Here is a 16,344-nt window from a genome sequence, read left to right on the forward strand (position 1 = left end):
GGGGACAGACCCATTAGGAAGGAAGAGCTCCCTGCGATTCTTTGATCTGGGTGGGCAACTGACTTAGAGGAAAACAGTCCAAGGAGAGTCACAGGTGGGGACAAGGAACAGGATTAGGTTAGGGTCAGTGGCGCTCCACCTCTGCTGTCTTTCCTGCTTCTCTTTGGAGGTCAGGAAACTCAGCGCCGCCTGACCTCCTGCGGCCGCCATAGAATTCCCCGTTGCCATGGCTCCCGGATTGCGTCCACACACAGAGCCGCTGCTGTGAGGGCTGAAGGGAATTCTGCGGTCTCTGGATTTCCCTGACCAGTGATCCAGAAAAGCACCATGGGCCTGAGTAAGCGACCCCTCCAACACTCAGCACCCCCTCCCCACTTCTAGCCAAATCTCACCTCTCCCCACCAGGCAGAGACAGCCTTCAGGTACCTAAAGCTGCACCAGGCTCTCTCTGAGTTCTGCTCAGGAGCCCTCAGGTCCCCCTCAAGACCCCTTAGGACCCTTGAAGTCTCACCGTGACCTCTCATTATCATGTAGTAACCCCCGCAAAAAAAAAAAAAAAAAAAAAAATCCTTTCAGGAGCCCTTGGATCCCATCAGGTTCTTTCAAATCCCCCAGGTCGCATCTAGTTTCTTCAGGTCCTCCCAGGTTCTATAGGTCTTCTCAAGCCCTTGCCATGTTCTCCACCTGCTCCCAGCAGCTGGCCAGTCTGTGAAGTGGGCGCCATGGAGAGGGGGAATTCAGGAAGACCTGGTGGGTTATTCTCAGCACATGGCTGGTTAGCTGTGAAGTCCTGGGCCGCTCCATCTGTATGCCACCACTTCACTAAGGAAGGTACAGCTGCCTAACAGGAGGAGAGCACCAATTCCAGAGCCAGGGTTTGACACATGCTCTTCCCCCATGGCCACCCTAAGAGCTCCATGGCTTTGCTCTGGGAGCTCACCTTTGAGCCTCCGCTTCCTCACGTCCACTGCAAAGCTTTATTATATAGACTTAGTAAATGTGAAAGTGTTCATCTAAAACTATTGTAAGTGTCTGCAAGGTGATGGGATGAGCAGGTATTTTTTAGATTAGATTGAATCATTCCCGTTATCAAGACATTTTTGTTGCTGACAAATGGCATTTCCCTACAGTTGCATCTAACATGCCAGTTATCATTGTTAAAGTGTCATAACATTTGTGTATATGTCTATTCATGTATATATGCGTGCACATGGAGTCAGGAGGTTGGCATCTGGTGTCTTCCTCAATTGCTTTCCACCTTATTTTTTTTTTCTTTTTTTGGTTTTTCGAGACAGGGTTTCTCTGTGTAGCTTTGCGCCTTTCCTGGGACTCACTTGGTAGTCCAGGCTGGCCTCGAACTCACAGAGATCCGCCTGGCTCTGCCTCCCGAGTGCTGGGATTAAAGGCGTGCGCCACCACCGCCCGGCCACCACCTTATTTTTTAAAGTCAGGATCTCTCATTGGAAATAGAGCTCACCCATTCAGCAAAACTGGTTGATCAATGAGCTGAAGGGATCTGCCTGTCTCTGCCTCCCCAGTGCAAGGATTACAGATATACCACACTGGTTGCTGGTAATCAGGACTCATGCCCTCACACTTTACCAGCTGGGTCATCTCCTCATCCTTCATAATTAATATTTTTCATTAAGAGACTGTACTTGGGGCTGGGATATAGTTCAGTAGTACAGCATTAGGAAGTCTCATGGAGAGAGAGGAGGAAAGAGGTTGGGAGGGAAGAAAAGAGGGAAGGAGGGAGGGAGGGAGGAAAGAAATAGACAGACAGACAGACAGACAGATAGATAGATAGATAGATAGACAGACGGATGGATAATGAGAGAGAGAAAGTGAGGATGTGAATGAGAATAGGATGGTGGGGTTTCTTTCTGCCCTGGAAAAAGGTGACAAGATATCACCTTTACAAGCGTTCAGTTGAGAAGCTGTGGGGTTTTCTTCAGGCACCTAATTGGCCATGTAGGAGTGGTGGAAGAGAGTGGCCTTAACTAGAATCCAGACAGTGAGATAAATGACAAGTGCCCCTCCCACAAGTGCTTACATGTGCCATGCCTGGTTCAGATGTTTTCCACGCATTGTTTTCCCTGTTTCAGCAATGTTCCAAGACAGGGAACAATGACCAACTTACCCATTTTTTCAGGGGAGGTGACTGAGGCAGAGCTGAGAACCACTTTGACAAATAGCCAGTTCTAGGAACCAAGCAAGGCAGAGTGAAGAGATCTGAGAGTTTTTATACATGCTCTCCTCATCTGTGCTGTTTAGTGTTTGTTTGTTTGTTTTTCAACTTAATGCAAGCTAGAATTGAGGTACATTCGAGAAGAGGGGATCTCACTTGAGGAATTGCCTCTATCTGATTGGTCTCTAGGGAATTCTGTGGGGGTATTTTCTCAGTGTTTCATATGAGAGTGCCTAGCCCACTGTGGACAATACCACCTGTAGTCCGGCAGTCCTGAGTTGTGCAAGAAAGGAAACCAAGCAGCTCACGGAAAGCAAGCTAGTAAGTAAGCATCGTTCCTTCGTGTATTCTGTTGGAGTTCCTACCTTCAGATTCCTGCGTCAAGCTCCTGGTCTGACTTCTCTCAGTGTTAGATCGTGACCTGGGAGTTGTAAAATGATATAAACCCTTTCCTCCCCAGGTTGCTTTTGGTCATGGTGTTTATCAAAGCAACAGAAAGCTAACTAGGTCACCCATGTTCTCCCTTGATTAGCATTTTTGCTTGCTAGCATCCTTTCAGTTTCCGTGAAGAGTTCATGGAAACAGCCTATTTTTTCCTTAAATGGTTGGTAGGATTTATCTGTGGAAACATCTGGGCCTAAATTCTCTGTGCTACAAGGCTTGTTACTCATATCTAGTTACTTAAGATGACCCACAGGTCCTTAAACTACCCTTGTCTTCCTGAGGGAGCTTGGTAGTTTTCATCTCATCGAATAATTTACCCATTTCACATACATTCTTGAATTTATTCTCATAATGATATTTATAATATTCTCTGTATCCTTTAATATTTGCACAGTAGATATTTCACCTCCCATTACTAAAATTGGCAACCTGTCCCATCTCCTCTTCTGCTAAGTCAGAGTAAAGTTTACTGATTTCATTTTCTTAATTGATTTTTACTATTTTTTCCTGATTTCTATGTCATTTGATTTCTGTCAGAATCTTTACTTTATTATATTTTTAATTTGACTTGTACTTTTTCACATATCTTAAAGTGGAAGTTGATGTCTCTGCTCTATATCTTTCTGACCATGGACATTCAATGCTGTAAAATTCCCTCCCAGAAATGTCCTAGCTGTGTCTCCAATGAGGCCATTGTACTCAAAACACAAATTTACCTTCTTTTTTGTTGTTTCTTGATGTCTGATGTCTTAAAAATAATACTTTCATATATCATGTCTGGAGTTTAGTTAGTGTAGTCTGGGAGTGTGAATCCTAACCTAGGACTCCATCATGCCTGGAAGTTAGAGTCTATCACTCTTTTATGATTTAGCCTGTTTCTGGTGCTCAGCTTTCTCTGAACCATGTAGTTCAAGATGAACACCTCTTTATATTCTTCCATTCCTTCTTGTAGTCTTCACACTTAGCCTTTAGTAGTCCATTAGGGTGTCTTTTCCTTTCCTTGGCAGTTGTTTAGTGTTTAGTGTTTAGTCAGAACTCTTCAGTGCAACTGTCCTCTAAATGACATGCCTGATCGGTCACATTCACTATTGTCTTCCCTTCCACTGATATTCCATCACCGCTCAGCACCAGAGAAATACTCAACCAATGCACAACAGCTGTGAGCCCAGCACTGCCTGTGTACCACTGACTGCCAGTAGTGGTATCCATGTTGCCATTTTGGTAACAGATTTGGTTTCAAACCCACATCTTACCTAGCACATGCTTTCATGGACCACTTTAGGTATCAATGCTTTCAGGTTGGGCTTCCCAAGGAGCAGAGTTTTGATGTTTATCATGCTAGAGATTTATTCTGTGGCATTATTGGGGTAGGTAGGAAGCAAGTTTAGGCAGGATGGAGAGCAGAAGCCTAACATACTCAACTCCAAGGGCTCCAAGCTTGGAGTCAACCTTCCGACTTGCGCACACTGAGATAAAAGACAGGGCCTCAACAGCCTCTTACCAACCAGCCATCCACTATGATCTTTCGGGAACAGACATTAGCTGGGATGGGGTGATGTTTTTCAGCTAAGGCAACTAGAAGAAAGGAAGGTATGCAGCTGAGGATGAGCTGCTGGCAGAGCTCCCAGCAGCTGTTGGAATTAATCTATTAGTTTCGAAGGGGAAACCAGGCAATGTATTGTGTTATCTAAGATGGCCCAGGATGCCCTTTCCTCATTTGCTTGACTGGCATACATCTACACACATTTCAAGGTTCAGGCCTCTCCTCCGTGCATCCTCTTCTGGCCTCTCTTCTTTGACTCCGTAGCACAAACCACATTTCCTGAGTTCTTCTGTCACAGTGCTTTGTGTTTTTTAAACCACAGTCACATCAATAGCCCTTAAAGGTATCACTGGATTAGGGATCAGTATGTTTCCTGATGTCCATTAAATCTATAGGAAAAAGAAGTGTGTGTTCTCTTAGAAATGTTATCTTCTAAATAGAAAAATATTTAGATACTATGAGAAGTAAACTACATATTTGTAATCCTGTGTTTCTATTAAATATCTTTTATTTCATGTATATAATATACATATATGCCCATATGCATATTTGCAAGGTTTTTCAAGATGTTTGAAAAATCTGTGAAATCTGCTGTGAACATATTGGTTGATTTTAGTGTAATCCAGCAAGAAAGGTAGAGCTGTTTTCAAAACATTATATAAAACATAAAGGAATGATCTGGATGTGATGGTAGAATACCAGCCTTTTCTTGAGAGGCTGAAGCAGAAGGAATGCCATGAGTTTGAGTCAAAACATTATATAAAACATAAAGGAATGATCTGGATGTGATGGTAGAATACCAGCCTTTACTCGAGAGGCTGAAGCAGAAGGATTGCCATGAGTTTGAGGCGAACCTGTACTACATAATGAGTTTCAGGCAGCCTAGGCTGCAATATAAGACCCTGAGTCAGACAAACAAACAAATCCTAAAAGATAAATGCTAAATTGTTTGCTTTGGAGTTTTGTTAAATTTTACTGAGTACCTCAAAAATCGTGCAGAAGTAAACTTATTGGAACATGCTCTCATAATTCAGAAACTTTATTCTGTTGCACATAGAATCGTTACAAGGTTCTGTGGTGTGTGTGTGTGTGTGTGTGTGTGTGTGTGTGTGTGTGTGTGTGTATGTATACATGTTTGTGTGTGTGAGTGCAGGTGTGTGTATGCCATAGCACGTGTATGGCGGTTAGAGGACAGCCTCAGATGTTGGACCTCATCTTCCACTTTGTTAAAGACAAGTTATCTTTGCTGTTTGTCAGGCTAGCTGGCCTGGGTGTTTCCAGGGCTTCTCTTGTCTGCATGCCCCATCTGGCTGTAGGAACAGATTAGAGACGTGTGCTATTTCATTTAGTTCTGGAGATTCTAATTCAGGTCCTCATGCTTCTGTAGCATGTGTTTTTACCCACTAAGCCATCTTCTCAGGCTACACAAGGTCATTGTGCAGATAAATGTTAAAGAATTAAGAGGCACAGGCTGGCTAATCAATATTAGTTCAGCCTTTGATTCCTCAGTGCCTGGCTTTAATGAGATAAGTATGTTAGAGTTGCCAGCATCCTTCATTGATCTCTCTTTCCCACAGCCAAGCAGGTATTGGTTAGCCCCTCCTTTCAGTAGCACGTTTTTAACGTTTCATGTGAGTTTCCTATTTTGTTGCTTGTGGTTTTCTGAATGAGAAAGCAAAAGCAGCATTTTATGCGCATGCTCTCTATATCATCCAATAGGTGTTGAAACTGTTATATGATGAGTGTTTAATGCTACTGAGGAATTTTTAATTCCTAGAACCATCTCATGTAAGCACAGTGCCATATTACTTGATGTAGGACTTTCTGGAGGTGGGCAATATTGTTTGGAATTAGAGAATGCATAGTTTAAATTAGATGGTGTATAAAATGGCAAAATCCTTCCTATTTAAAAGTGCAAAACACTATCATTTCCATGTACCATGTAGATAGATAGATACTCTTGACATCTCAGGGGCTGAATCTAGATTTCACACTGATATTTGCCATTACAGGTAAGGCAGTGTTATGTAACAATTTCCTGAGTACCATAACATAGCGTGCCATGTAGCAGTTGGCCTATTATAAGCCTATTCTGAATTTTGACTGGCTTGATCTTGTGCTTGGAATCACAGTTGCCCTAAGTTGATGAGTACAACAACTCACCATGTCCAGAGGTCAACATTTTACAGTTCCTCCTCCCATCCACCCACTCCATCTCTTACATTCTATCTGTCCCCCTTCTATGGTGTTCCCTGAGTCTTGAATGCCCTGGTATATGGCCTCCCACCCATGCTCACGTAGCACTTATTGGATGCAAGGGGTTTATTAACAACAAAAGAAGAGGGCATGAAGTTCTGAGGGAGTTAGATTAGGGGTACTAGGGAGACTTGGAGGTGGTAGTGGATGGGTATGATCAAAATGTATTATAAAATGTATGAAATTCTCAGTGAATACATAAAATATGTTAGTTTAAAAAATAATTCAAAAAGGGAAATTTTGAATAATCATAGTTCTAACTTCCTTTGTGATTCTACACTTTAAATATTTCTAATGCCATACAGTAGTTGGTACTCAGAAACATTGTTGTTCTAAGCATAGCTGTGGGGTCCTTCCTCTCTGTGTGCTTACTTATCCATGCTAAAGGAGTTTCCCTCATCCTTCACATTTAAACTGATAGTGATTCTTACCATTTTCACTCTTGTGTTTAAGAAATAAGGATAAATATAATTTCTTCCTAATGTCTATCCATGATGCGGAAAGGGAAAATTTGACAGTCACATGTTGATAGCCTGTTTTACTTATATAATAGCGCAATGGTATGACTTTCTTATATTGTGGGAGATGCAGCAAGAGAAGTAAGTGCTTTTTGGTACCAGTAGAAACCTCATCCATGCACTAAGTCTTCAGGGCTGGAAAAAGTGGCAAAGATTTTTGTAGACGAATTTCTAAATGGTCTTAGTAAATAAAAAATCATGGAGCCAAATATAGGGGTAAAAGCCTTAGAGGTCAGGGAAATAGGAAAAGCCACCAGCCAACCTTACCTCACCAACTCTGCAGCTTCCAAATGTGAGCTACTTCCTGTCTACCCATGCCTTTATTGCCTTGCTGTTGTGCCCTCTCATTGGCTCTTAGCCCAGCTACTTCACTTCCTTGTCACTGCCTGTCTATACAGACCTCCAGGTCTCTATGGTTGGTACTGGGATTAAAGTTGTATGTCACCACACTTGGCTGTGTTCCCTAGTATGGTCTTGAACACACAGAGACCCTACCTGATAAGTGATAGGATTAAGGGCGTGTGCTGCCTGACTTTTTTTTTACTTAAAATGGCTGCCTTTCCCCCCTGATCTCCAGGCAAGCTTTATTTATCAAAGCACAAATAAAATATCACCACATATTAGCACAAATAAAATATCACCACAGAGTTTGAGACAGCAGAGCTGTGATACCTTTACAGCCAGGTTATCTGTGTGGGCCATGTAGGTACTCATGGATCAGGTAATACTTAAGATGCTGCCAGGGCTCCCATATGCACATTTAACTTGACCATGGGTGGCAACTCTCAGTGTTCAAACTAGTTAGGTTACGTATTTATGTGGATATTAAATGAAGCCTAATCAGAATTTGGGGACAAGATAAATAATGGTCCATCAAGTTATAAACCAAACTGCTTCATAAACTACACATTCCTCCTTTGAGAAGTATATTTTCATACAACTCAAAGAATACACTTAATATAACTTTTCAGACTCATGTGGGACTTTGCTAGAGTGTGGACACTCAAGGAGAGCTGGTCTATGGCTCACTTCCCACTTCTCTTCCTTCCCTGTCTATATCCCCTATTCTTTCTCCACCCCATGCACACTCAAGCCTATATATCAAATCATCCATGTATCTGACAAACAGATGCTCCTTGGAAGCTGTGGGTATTGGAGATGCAAACACTGTGGCATAGTCTGTTTTGGAAAGGATCCTTCAAAGTGACTAGTGAGGAACTTAGGAGCAGATATGGGACTCATTGTTCCCTTCCTAGGCATGGTGTAAAGGAAGGGCATAATTTCTAGATGGGGATATCTTCGTTCATAGACTTCAGGTCTAATAGCAGCACAGCCTCCAACAATCCATCCTCTTTTGTGGGTTTTGTAGTCTAAGTCACAGATACACCATGAGGCACTTGAGGATCTAGTCAGAAGTGGTAAATAATTATCACATCTCATTAAAATAGCTCTGATAATATTGGTTATACCTCTCAACCCATAACATCAATTGCATGTTTGCTAAGAGAATTTTTGTAGATTGGAGATAGAGGTGATGACTTTGGTTTATATAACTGATTGGTTATATTCTCAAGTTGGCTGTCACTACTTATGCATTGCCAGTTGATTTCAGTTATTGAACAAACATGGGGGACTAAGGGTGTAGTTTCATAGGTCACATGCCTGATGGCAGATGCCCCAGGTTTGACCCCTACCACAAAAGGCAAAAACCCAAAAACAAAATACACAGAAACAAACAAAATAACCCAACTTGGTGTGTGTGTGTTTGTGTGTGTGTGTGTGTGTGTGTGTGTGTGTGTGTGTGTGTGTGTGTCCAACACGAAGGTAAATTTAATACCCTATTTTAATGTTTGGTTACTAGGAAGGTTGTTGCTGTTGCTTTTGCTTTCTGGTCCTTTTTCTTAAATCATTTGTGCGAGCTGGCTTATAAATGAATAGAGACATTCCAGACATAGCAGAGGAATCCAGCAAGCCAGAACTAGTCAGGCTGCCCCTTTAGGCTCCTTTGCAATCCCTTTAGCCTGTCTATCCCAGGACTGGGTTTGCAGCCACCTCTGCCTGTCAGCTGAGGCAGCCCTTGGAGCCGCATGAATGTTCATCATGTGTAGTGTTGTAACCTCTCAACCTGAGTCCCCCATGCTATTCTAAAGAAATGTCATCTCAAGCCACCCTGTCTCCTCCCATTGGAAAGAACAGAGAGTTCCACACACTGCAAATAAGCAGTGGAGTGTTGTTAGTTGTTTTTTACTCTTACTATTTTGGGGGGCCCACCACCCAGCTCCCAAATAAATCACACACGGAGGCTTATTTTTAATTATAAATGCCTGGCCTTAGCTTGGCTTGTTTTTTTGCCAGCTTTTCTTAACTTTAAATTATCCTGTCTAGCTTTTTCCTCTGAGCTTTTACCTTTCTCTATTTCTATGTACCTTTCATTATTTCTTACTCCATTGCTGGCTGTGTAGCTGGGTGGCTGGCTCCTGGAGCCCTTCTCCTTCTCTCCTCTCACTCCTAGATCTCTTCCTCCCAGATTTATCCTTCCATTTATCCTCTCTGCCTGCTAGCCCCACCTATTTCTCTCTCCTGCCTCGCTATTGGCTGTTCAGCTCTTTATTAGACCATCAGGTGTTTTAAACAGCTTCACAGAGTTAGACAAATGCAACATAAACATAAGTAACACACCTTAAAATAATATTCTACAGCAGTGGAGTTCATACATGTTTTTATCATTTAAAAAGGCAAAACTCAATTTTTTAGAATGTGGCATGGAGGTGTGGCAGCTGATAGTGCATGAGGGACTTGTCTCAGCTGGACAAGTCCACACATTCAGGAGCCTGAGGAAGCTCTGGAGGTTCTTTTTTGCTCATGTAGAAGATAGTGTCGTACAGTGGTTAAGAATAAGTGGTCTGCTAAATTCAATTTCCTCTTTATTTAACTTAGAAAAATTTCTTCAAGATTCTGAAAGTACATACAAAACCTCTATAAGTTTTCCATTTTTAATATACTATGGAATAGCATAGGAAGAATGGCATTTTTATGTCATGTATATAACCAAGTTACTCTCCACTCAAACATTTTTGCACATGAATACAAAGATATCTAGAAACTTGGGAAAAAATGTTCTTTTTTGCCAATCTATAAAGTGACCACAAGTGATATTTATTCCATTGTCCCATTCCATCAACTGTGACACGCCATCAGGTGTTTCAGTGTTGGTAAGGAGGTCTTGATTGCTGGTGGTGGAAGTGTTAATCCCTAAAACAGACCCCCGTGGAGTGTTTCCAAGGATAAGCATTATGTCCCTGTGATATAATCAAGGTGCTGTCCCTTCCAACTCCCACAGATACTAGTACTGGACTGCTAGAGCAAAGAAATTGTCTTTTGCTATGTTTTGATATGCTTGACAAAGCAGTCGCTTCTCATAAAGCACTCCCAACATTTTGAAGAAATTTCACCAGCTGTTTTTGTTCTTTTGTGTCTCTGTAATTCATCACGTCACTTAAATCTGTTACCACAGAACATCCTGTGTCAATTGTAGTATATACCCAGATGCATCAACCCTATGTGGGTTAGTGTTAAAATGAGACACTGCTCCTATTTAGCTACTATAAGATTCAAAAATTAGTGGTTGAAAGAAACCATATTACAATTGAAAATTCTGTAGTTTTCTCGACTGGAATTTTTGTTATGTGCACCCAACAGATCAAGTTTCCACGCAAATGTTAGAAAGCGTAAGCTTCACTTGGCTTATTGATTTGTCACTTCAAAGGAAGTTATTTTAACTAGGTTAACCATGTGCAGCACTTCAAGCTCTTGTAGGATTTTGAAAAGTCTATTTTAACACAGTCTGCCATTGGGCTGTCGATTTCAAACCTGGCTGTAGCTTTCACAGCCAAGATCTAGTTATGGAAACTAGTTGTGGAAACTCTGTGCTTCGGTTACTTTCCTGATGAGGGTAAATCATATGTCTACATATCACTACTTTAAATTATTCAAAGCATTTAAACTAGTGCCTGGTATATTGTAGATGACAACAAGTAAGCCTTCGTTATATACTGGGATGGAGAGGAATCATTTATACGTTCTACTGATAATGTAAGGTGGGTTAAAAAAACATTTTTATGAATACTGGAAATGCAAAATGTCTCCATTATTGTTGCCTATTTGCTTCCAGCCCACCTTTTAAATATGATTCATGATTTTGTTCCTGGCTCCAATAGTGGACCATGGCATTATTTCCACTCCCTTGGTGCCATCTTTATTACATTTCTCTGACTTTGGTCTCCGCAGTTGGTGCTACACATAATTTTTGTTAGAGAATGGGAACTCCCTCTCATTTTTGCTCTTCTTAGAAGCAGTTCCTTTCTTCTTCCTTTCTTTCTTTGTTTCTTTCTTTCTTTCTTTCCTTCCTTCCTTCCTTCCTTCCTTTCTTCCTTTCTTTTTTTATTCTTCTAGGAAACACAGCAAGTAAGAGCTACTTTATCAATCTTCAATGCGAGTTCCAGAATCTGGGTTGTTCTTTTCTTTCTCTGAAGCTCTAAATGAGCAATCAATTGCTTAAGTGATAAGTAGCCTTCCTTATTAGATGGTGAGAAAAGTTTTTTATGTTTTGTCCTTTGTCAGTGAGATTGTGACTCTTTTGCTCTGTTTTAGGTCTGATAGTGGATTTCATTATTATTATTATTATTATTATTTTATTATTCATTGGTTCAGTTCCACTACGACAGCCTATATTCATATTCATACAGTGTCAACTGTCAATTCTTCATCTATGCAACAAAACTTACATAGACCTTACACATACAAAGGCAAATGAGACTTGAGGTTTTGTTGTGTCTCTTTTCTTTGCTTCACATCAAGGCTGTGCACAGACTCCCCAAGGTGGGCAGCAAGCAGCATTTGTCTGATCTCTCTGTCTGAAAATTGCTTGGGCCCAAAGAATCAACACTTAGCTGCAAAGAAACTCCAGCATGTTAATCATATAATAACCCGACGCTGAATATTGGAAATGGGAATATAATGTGCTACAAAATTTCTTTCAGTCACAGAAGATCTTATTAGATGCAATGCTGAGCACAACGACTGTGTCATTTTTTCCCTGGAGGAACTTTCCTTGCATCAGCAAGAAATAGAAAGGCTAGAACATATCGACAAATGGTGCCGGGATTTGAAAATTCTCTATCTTCAAAATAACCTCATTGGAAAAATTGGTAAGTCTCATTCATTTGTTCTCATTACTTTTTAACATGTGAGTGGGAGAACTTTGGGAAATAACTGAACAATAAAGCCACAGGGAAAGAGACACAGCCACCTTTCAGTAGCTGCTTGCAGAATATTCCCCAGGCCTTCCTGTGTGTAGTTGGCCATGGTGCCCAGAGGGATACTGTTATGGCATTGGAAATGGGGTTAAGTGTGCACATGATCTCCTACCAGCTTTCAAAGGGGGTGGATATGAGTTGTGGGAGCCCATTTTCAGGTTTCCTAGTGGCTTTACCCAGCAGGTCTACATAGAGAGGATGATTGGACCATGGGCCTGAGTGCAAGAGTCTGAGATGGTCTGTACTTGGCTGTGCTGGGGGGAGGTCTTTTGCTCCACCCCATGGCATTTCTGTAAATACCCTAGGGCAGAGACAGTCAGGGCCCATTTGAATAGGTTCCAGGCCCTCTCGAGGCTATCCTGTATTTTCTATCTTTATCTCCCCCCTCTATTCCTTCTAACTAATATTTCCTGTTCCTCCTACTCAAGAGCACTCTGGGGAAATGTGGGGGTGGTGGGTAGCCCCCCCCAATGAGTCATGCATTTGCCATGGCTATATATCTCTCTGTAAAACTGGAAAGATCATGTTAAAATTTAAAAGTTCTTGTCATATATGTATACCAATACATTCTTTTTTTGTTGTTGTTAAAAAAAAAAATCACAGATGCCCAAACTTGAAAGCAACCAAGATATCCTTCAGTTGGTGAATGACTCAATCCATAAAATAAAGTATTATTCATAGCTTAAAAGAAATGGGTACAGCCGGGCGGTGGTGGCTCACGCCTTTAATCCCAGCACTCGGGAGGTAGAGGCAGGCGAATCTCTGTGAGTTCAAGGCCAGCCTGGTCTCCAAAGCGATTTCCAGGAAAGGCGCAAAGCTACACAGGGAAACCCTGTCTTGAAAAACCAAAAAAAAAAAAAAAAAAAAAAGAAATGGGTACAGAACCAATGAAAACACATAGAGAAACTCTAAATGTACATATTAAGGGAAAGCAACCAATATGAAAAAAAAAAAAACTAAGCCTACAAGAGTCTAACTATGATTTTCTGGAAAAGGCAGAACTATAGAAACTTCAAAAAGATGAGTGGTTTCCAGGAGCTAGTAGTAGTGAAGAACAAGTAGTCAAAGCATGGAGGATAATGGCGGATACATGTTGTTGTAGTTGCGTGTTTGTCAAGATACACAGAATGTATTATACTAAGAGTAAATGTGTGGGTCATGATATGTCAAAGTAGGCATATCAATTGTAATGAGTCTACACTCTGGTATAGGATATAAATAAAGTATTGGGGCCAGTAATACGGGGTTGGGTAGGGAAGGAATGGGGTATGTGAGAGCTGTAAGATTTATTAAGTTTTTTCTATGAACATAAATTTGCTCTGAAAAATAAGTATGTATTTTTAAATGTCTTTGTCAGATTACCACACATTACATTAGCCAGTTATGCCATATTGTCAAGTACAAGGTATTGTGATCGGTTTGGTATATTAAGGTAGTTTTAGTTTAGAATGGAATTGACAGGTAAGTGCAGAAGTCATGTGAGCAAAGATCAAAATGTTAGCATTGTAACGGATTTTTTTAGTTACTTTTCTGATGCTGTGAAGAGACACCATGACCAAGGCAACTTATAGAAGAAAGAGTTCATTGGGGGCTTTCTTATGGTTTCAGAGGATTAGCTTATGACCATCATGGTGAGGAGCATGGCAGCATGTAGGCAAGCATGGTGCCGGAGTAGTAGCTGAGAGCTTACACATTGAGACAACAACTACAGGGCAGAGAGAGACACAGAGAAAGGCCTGGACTTTTGAAGTCTCAAAGTCCATTGCCAGTGACACACCTCCTCCAATAAGACCACACTTCCTCCAAGGCCACACCTCCTTACCCTTTCATCCTTCTCAAACAGGTCTACCAACTGAAGATCAACTATTCAAACATATGAGCTTATGGCGGCCATTTTTATTCTAACCACTAAACTGATAAAGGTCTTTGCAGAATGTAGTATAGACTAGTAAGTAGATAGACTTGCTAATACTTCCCTCAGAATAAACCTCTCAGTTATAGGCCGAGCTGAGCACCCACAAGTTTCTCCCAACCAAGTAGGCTCATGCTTTTTGGCAGGAGGGAACTGGATCATGTGTTCTCTGGCAGGGACATCCTAGAAGGGAGAGAGGGAGGGAAGGAGGGAAGAAGGGAAGGAGGAAAGGAGGGAAGGAGGGAGGAAAGAGAGACTTAGCATGCCCAGGTCTCTTCTCCCAAATTACCTCTTGGATAAATTGGTCTTTCCCTGTCTTCTGCATCCTTCCTTGCCTTAACAATGAATTAAGGGACAAATACAAGGATGGTCTACAGAGCCATTAAATGGGGTCCTGCCACACAGGAACAAGTGAAGACCCAGTTCTTGTTAAAGCAACTCTACATTAATGGTAAAGCATGCATGGGCTCTGGTCTCAGGTAGACTTGTCTGTGAACCCTTCCCCTGTCACGTACTTGTGAGCTGTGTGAAAAAAATAAATCAGTTAAGCTGACCAAGACTGAGTTGGGGTATTCATAAAACACTAAGACCACCTCTTATAATGCGGGTACAGGATGGATGGGCTGATGTAGGGACTATTGTGCTTATAGTGAAATAAGACTTTAGTGGGTGAAAGCTGCCAGGCTACTAATGTCATTACTTAGCCCAGGTTGTCTCGGCTAGCGTACAGAAGCCAGAGGTAGAAGGGAGAAGTGAAAAGAATTGGAGGAATAGATGGAGGGAGTTGAGATAGAGTGCCACCGCTGGAGTACATGGGTCAGCTTTGAGGTTACAGTTAACTTTTCAGGGATGTACAATGGCTCTCAACAGGGAGCATTGAGCTATGGCTGGGATTATCTTGGTTATGACGTGCGCGCGTATGCGCATGCGTGCGTGCGTGTGCGTGTTTGTGTGTGTGTGTGTGTGTGTGTGTGTGTGTGTGTGTGTGTAAGCTCAGCTTGCCCTACTCAGAAGAGGCCAAAGACACTATTGTACAGGACAAGAACTATCCAGCTCAAAATGTTAACATTACCGAGACTGAGAAACCCTGGTAGTGTGGGTGCCGCTGATTCTCTGGGTAATTGAAAATTGGCTCGAGGATTATAAAAAGCCCAGATTTGCATCATTTTGGAAGATTTAGTAAAACTATATATTTCTTCAGATAAATATTCTTGGCATCCTTTGCTTTACCAGGAACTGGAAACTCTGGCACACTGTTCAATTAAAAAGGCGGTCAGAGAAAACCACCAGCTTTTATTCATGGGCGCTTTGAAGAACGATGCTAATTGTACAGATCTCAAAGAGTTCCCGAAATTTTAATCTCCACAGCTGGGTTCATCACAATTACTAATTAGTAGCATAGTATTTCAGGCCTTTTCAGAGCTGTGAGAAAGCTTACATTTTTGCTTCCGAAGTATTCTTAAATTAAACACTTTTAAATTCTAATAATGGGATTTTTCAATGCTGCTCCACCCATGGGCATTTAGGCATGTATTTAGCAAGTAAAAGTACTTCTCTAGGATCCACACATGCTGTCCTACCATTGAGGTGGAAGTTTGCAAAGCAACTGCCTTTCCTAGAGCTCCCTGGCTCACTGGGTAGGACAGATGGACTGTGGGAGGAAGGCTCTGCTCAGCCATGAAGCAAGTGTGAGCCAAGGACCATCTGGAGTTCCACCAAAGTGCAGAGCCTATGGGGTTAGCCACCAGTGATCAGCTCTTCCAACAGATCCCCCGTGGGCCTTGTAAGGATGGGGGGTGGGGTGGTGGATAAGCTTTTATCAAGGGTGAAGGGATTTGGTTAACCAGGAGTCTGTGGGCCTGTTTGTGGCAGTTGGTGACAACAGCCCCCACAGTGGTTTGGGCTTAGAGCTCTCCAACTCCCTTCAGGCTGCTGGAGAGGGGCTATGTAGTTTTACTTACAGTCTTCATCTTTCTCCTGGCCAGTTTGATTCCCTGTCTCTCGGGATGTAACTCTTCTTGTACGGCTCTTGTGTTGATTTCCACTGGGCGACTCTAGCATCTGAGGGCTGCACAAATAATACAGACAGGAAGAAGAGCTCTTTGTAAAGCAGATATCCCTCTGTGGGGTGGCAATTTGAACAGGAATGACTGAGCATTTCTGTCCAG

General features: G+C 41.9%; 1 protein-coding gene across 1 annotated transcript in view; it reads left to right on the top strand.

The window, feature by feature from the left end:
- Positions 1–204: 204 nt before the first annotated feature.
- Positions 205–16,344, top strand: part of Dnaaf11 (dynein axonemal assembly factor 11) — a 98,420-nt gene continuing 82,280 nt past the window's right edge. Inside the window, exons 1-2 of the mRNA XM_059247014.1 lie at positions 205–337; positions 11,989–12,156. Of these exons, the coding sequence (XP_059102997.1) occupies positions 328–337; positions 11,989–12,156 (178 nt within the window). The 5' untranslated portion in view covers positions 205–327. The remainder of the gene's footprint in view (positions 338–11,988; positions 12,157–16,344) is intronic.

The sequence above is a fragment of the Peromyscus eremicus genome, chromosome 20 (genome assembly GCF_949786415.1).
Source record: "Peromyscus eremicus chromosome 20, PerEre_H2_v1, whole genome shotgun sequence".
Classification (NCBI taxonomy): Eukaryota; Metazoa; Chordata; class Mammalia; order Rodentia; family Cricetidae; genus Peromyscus; species Peromyscus eremicus.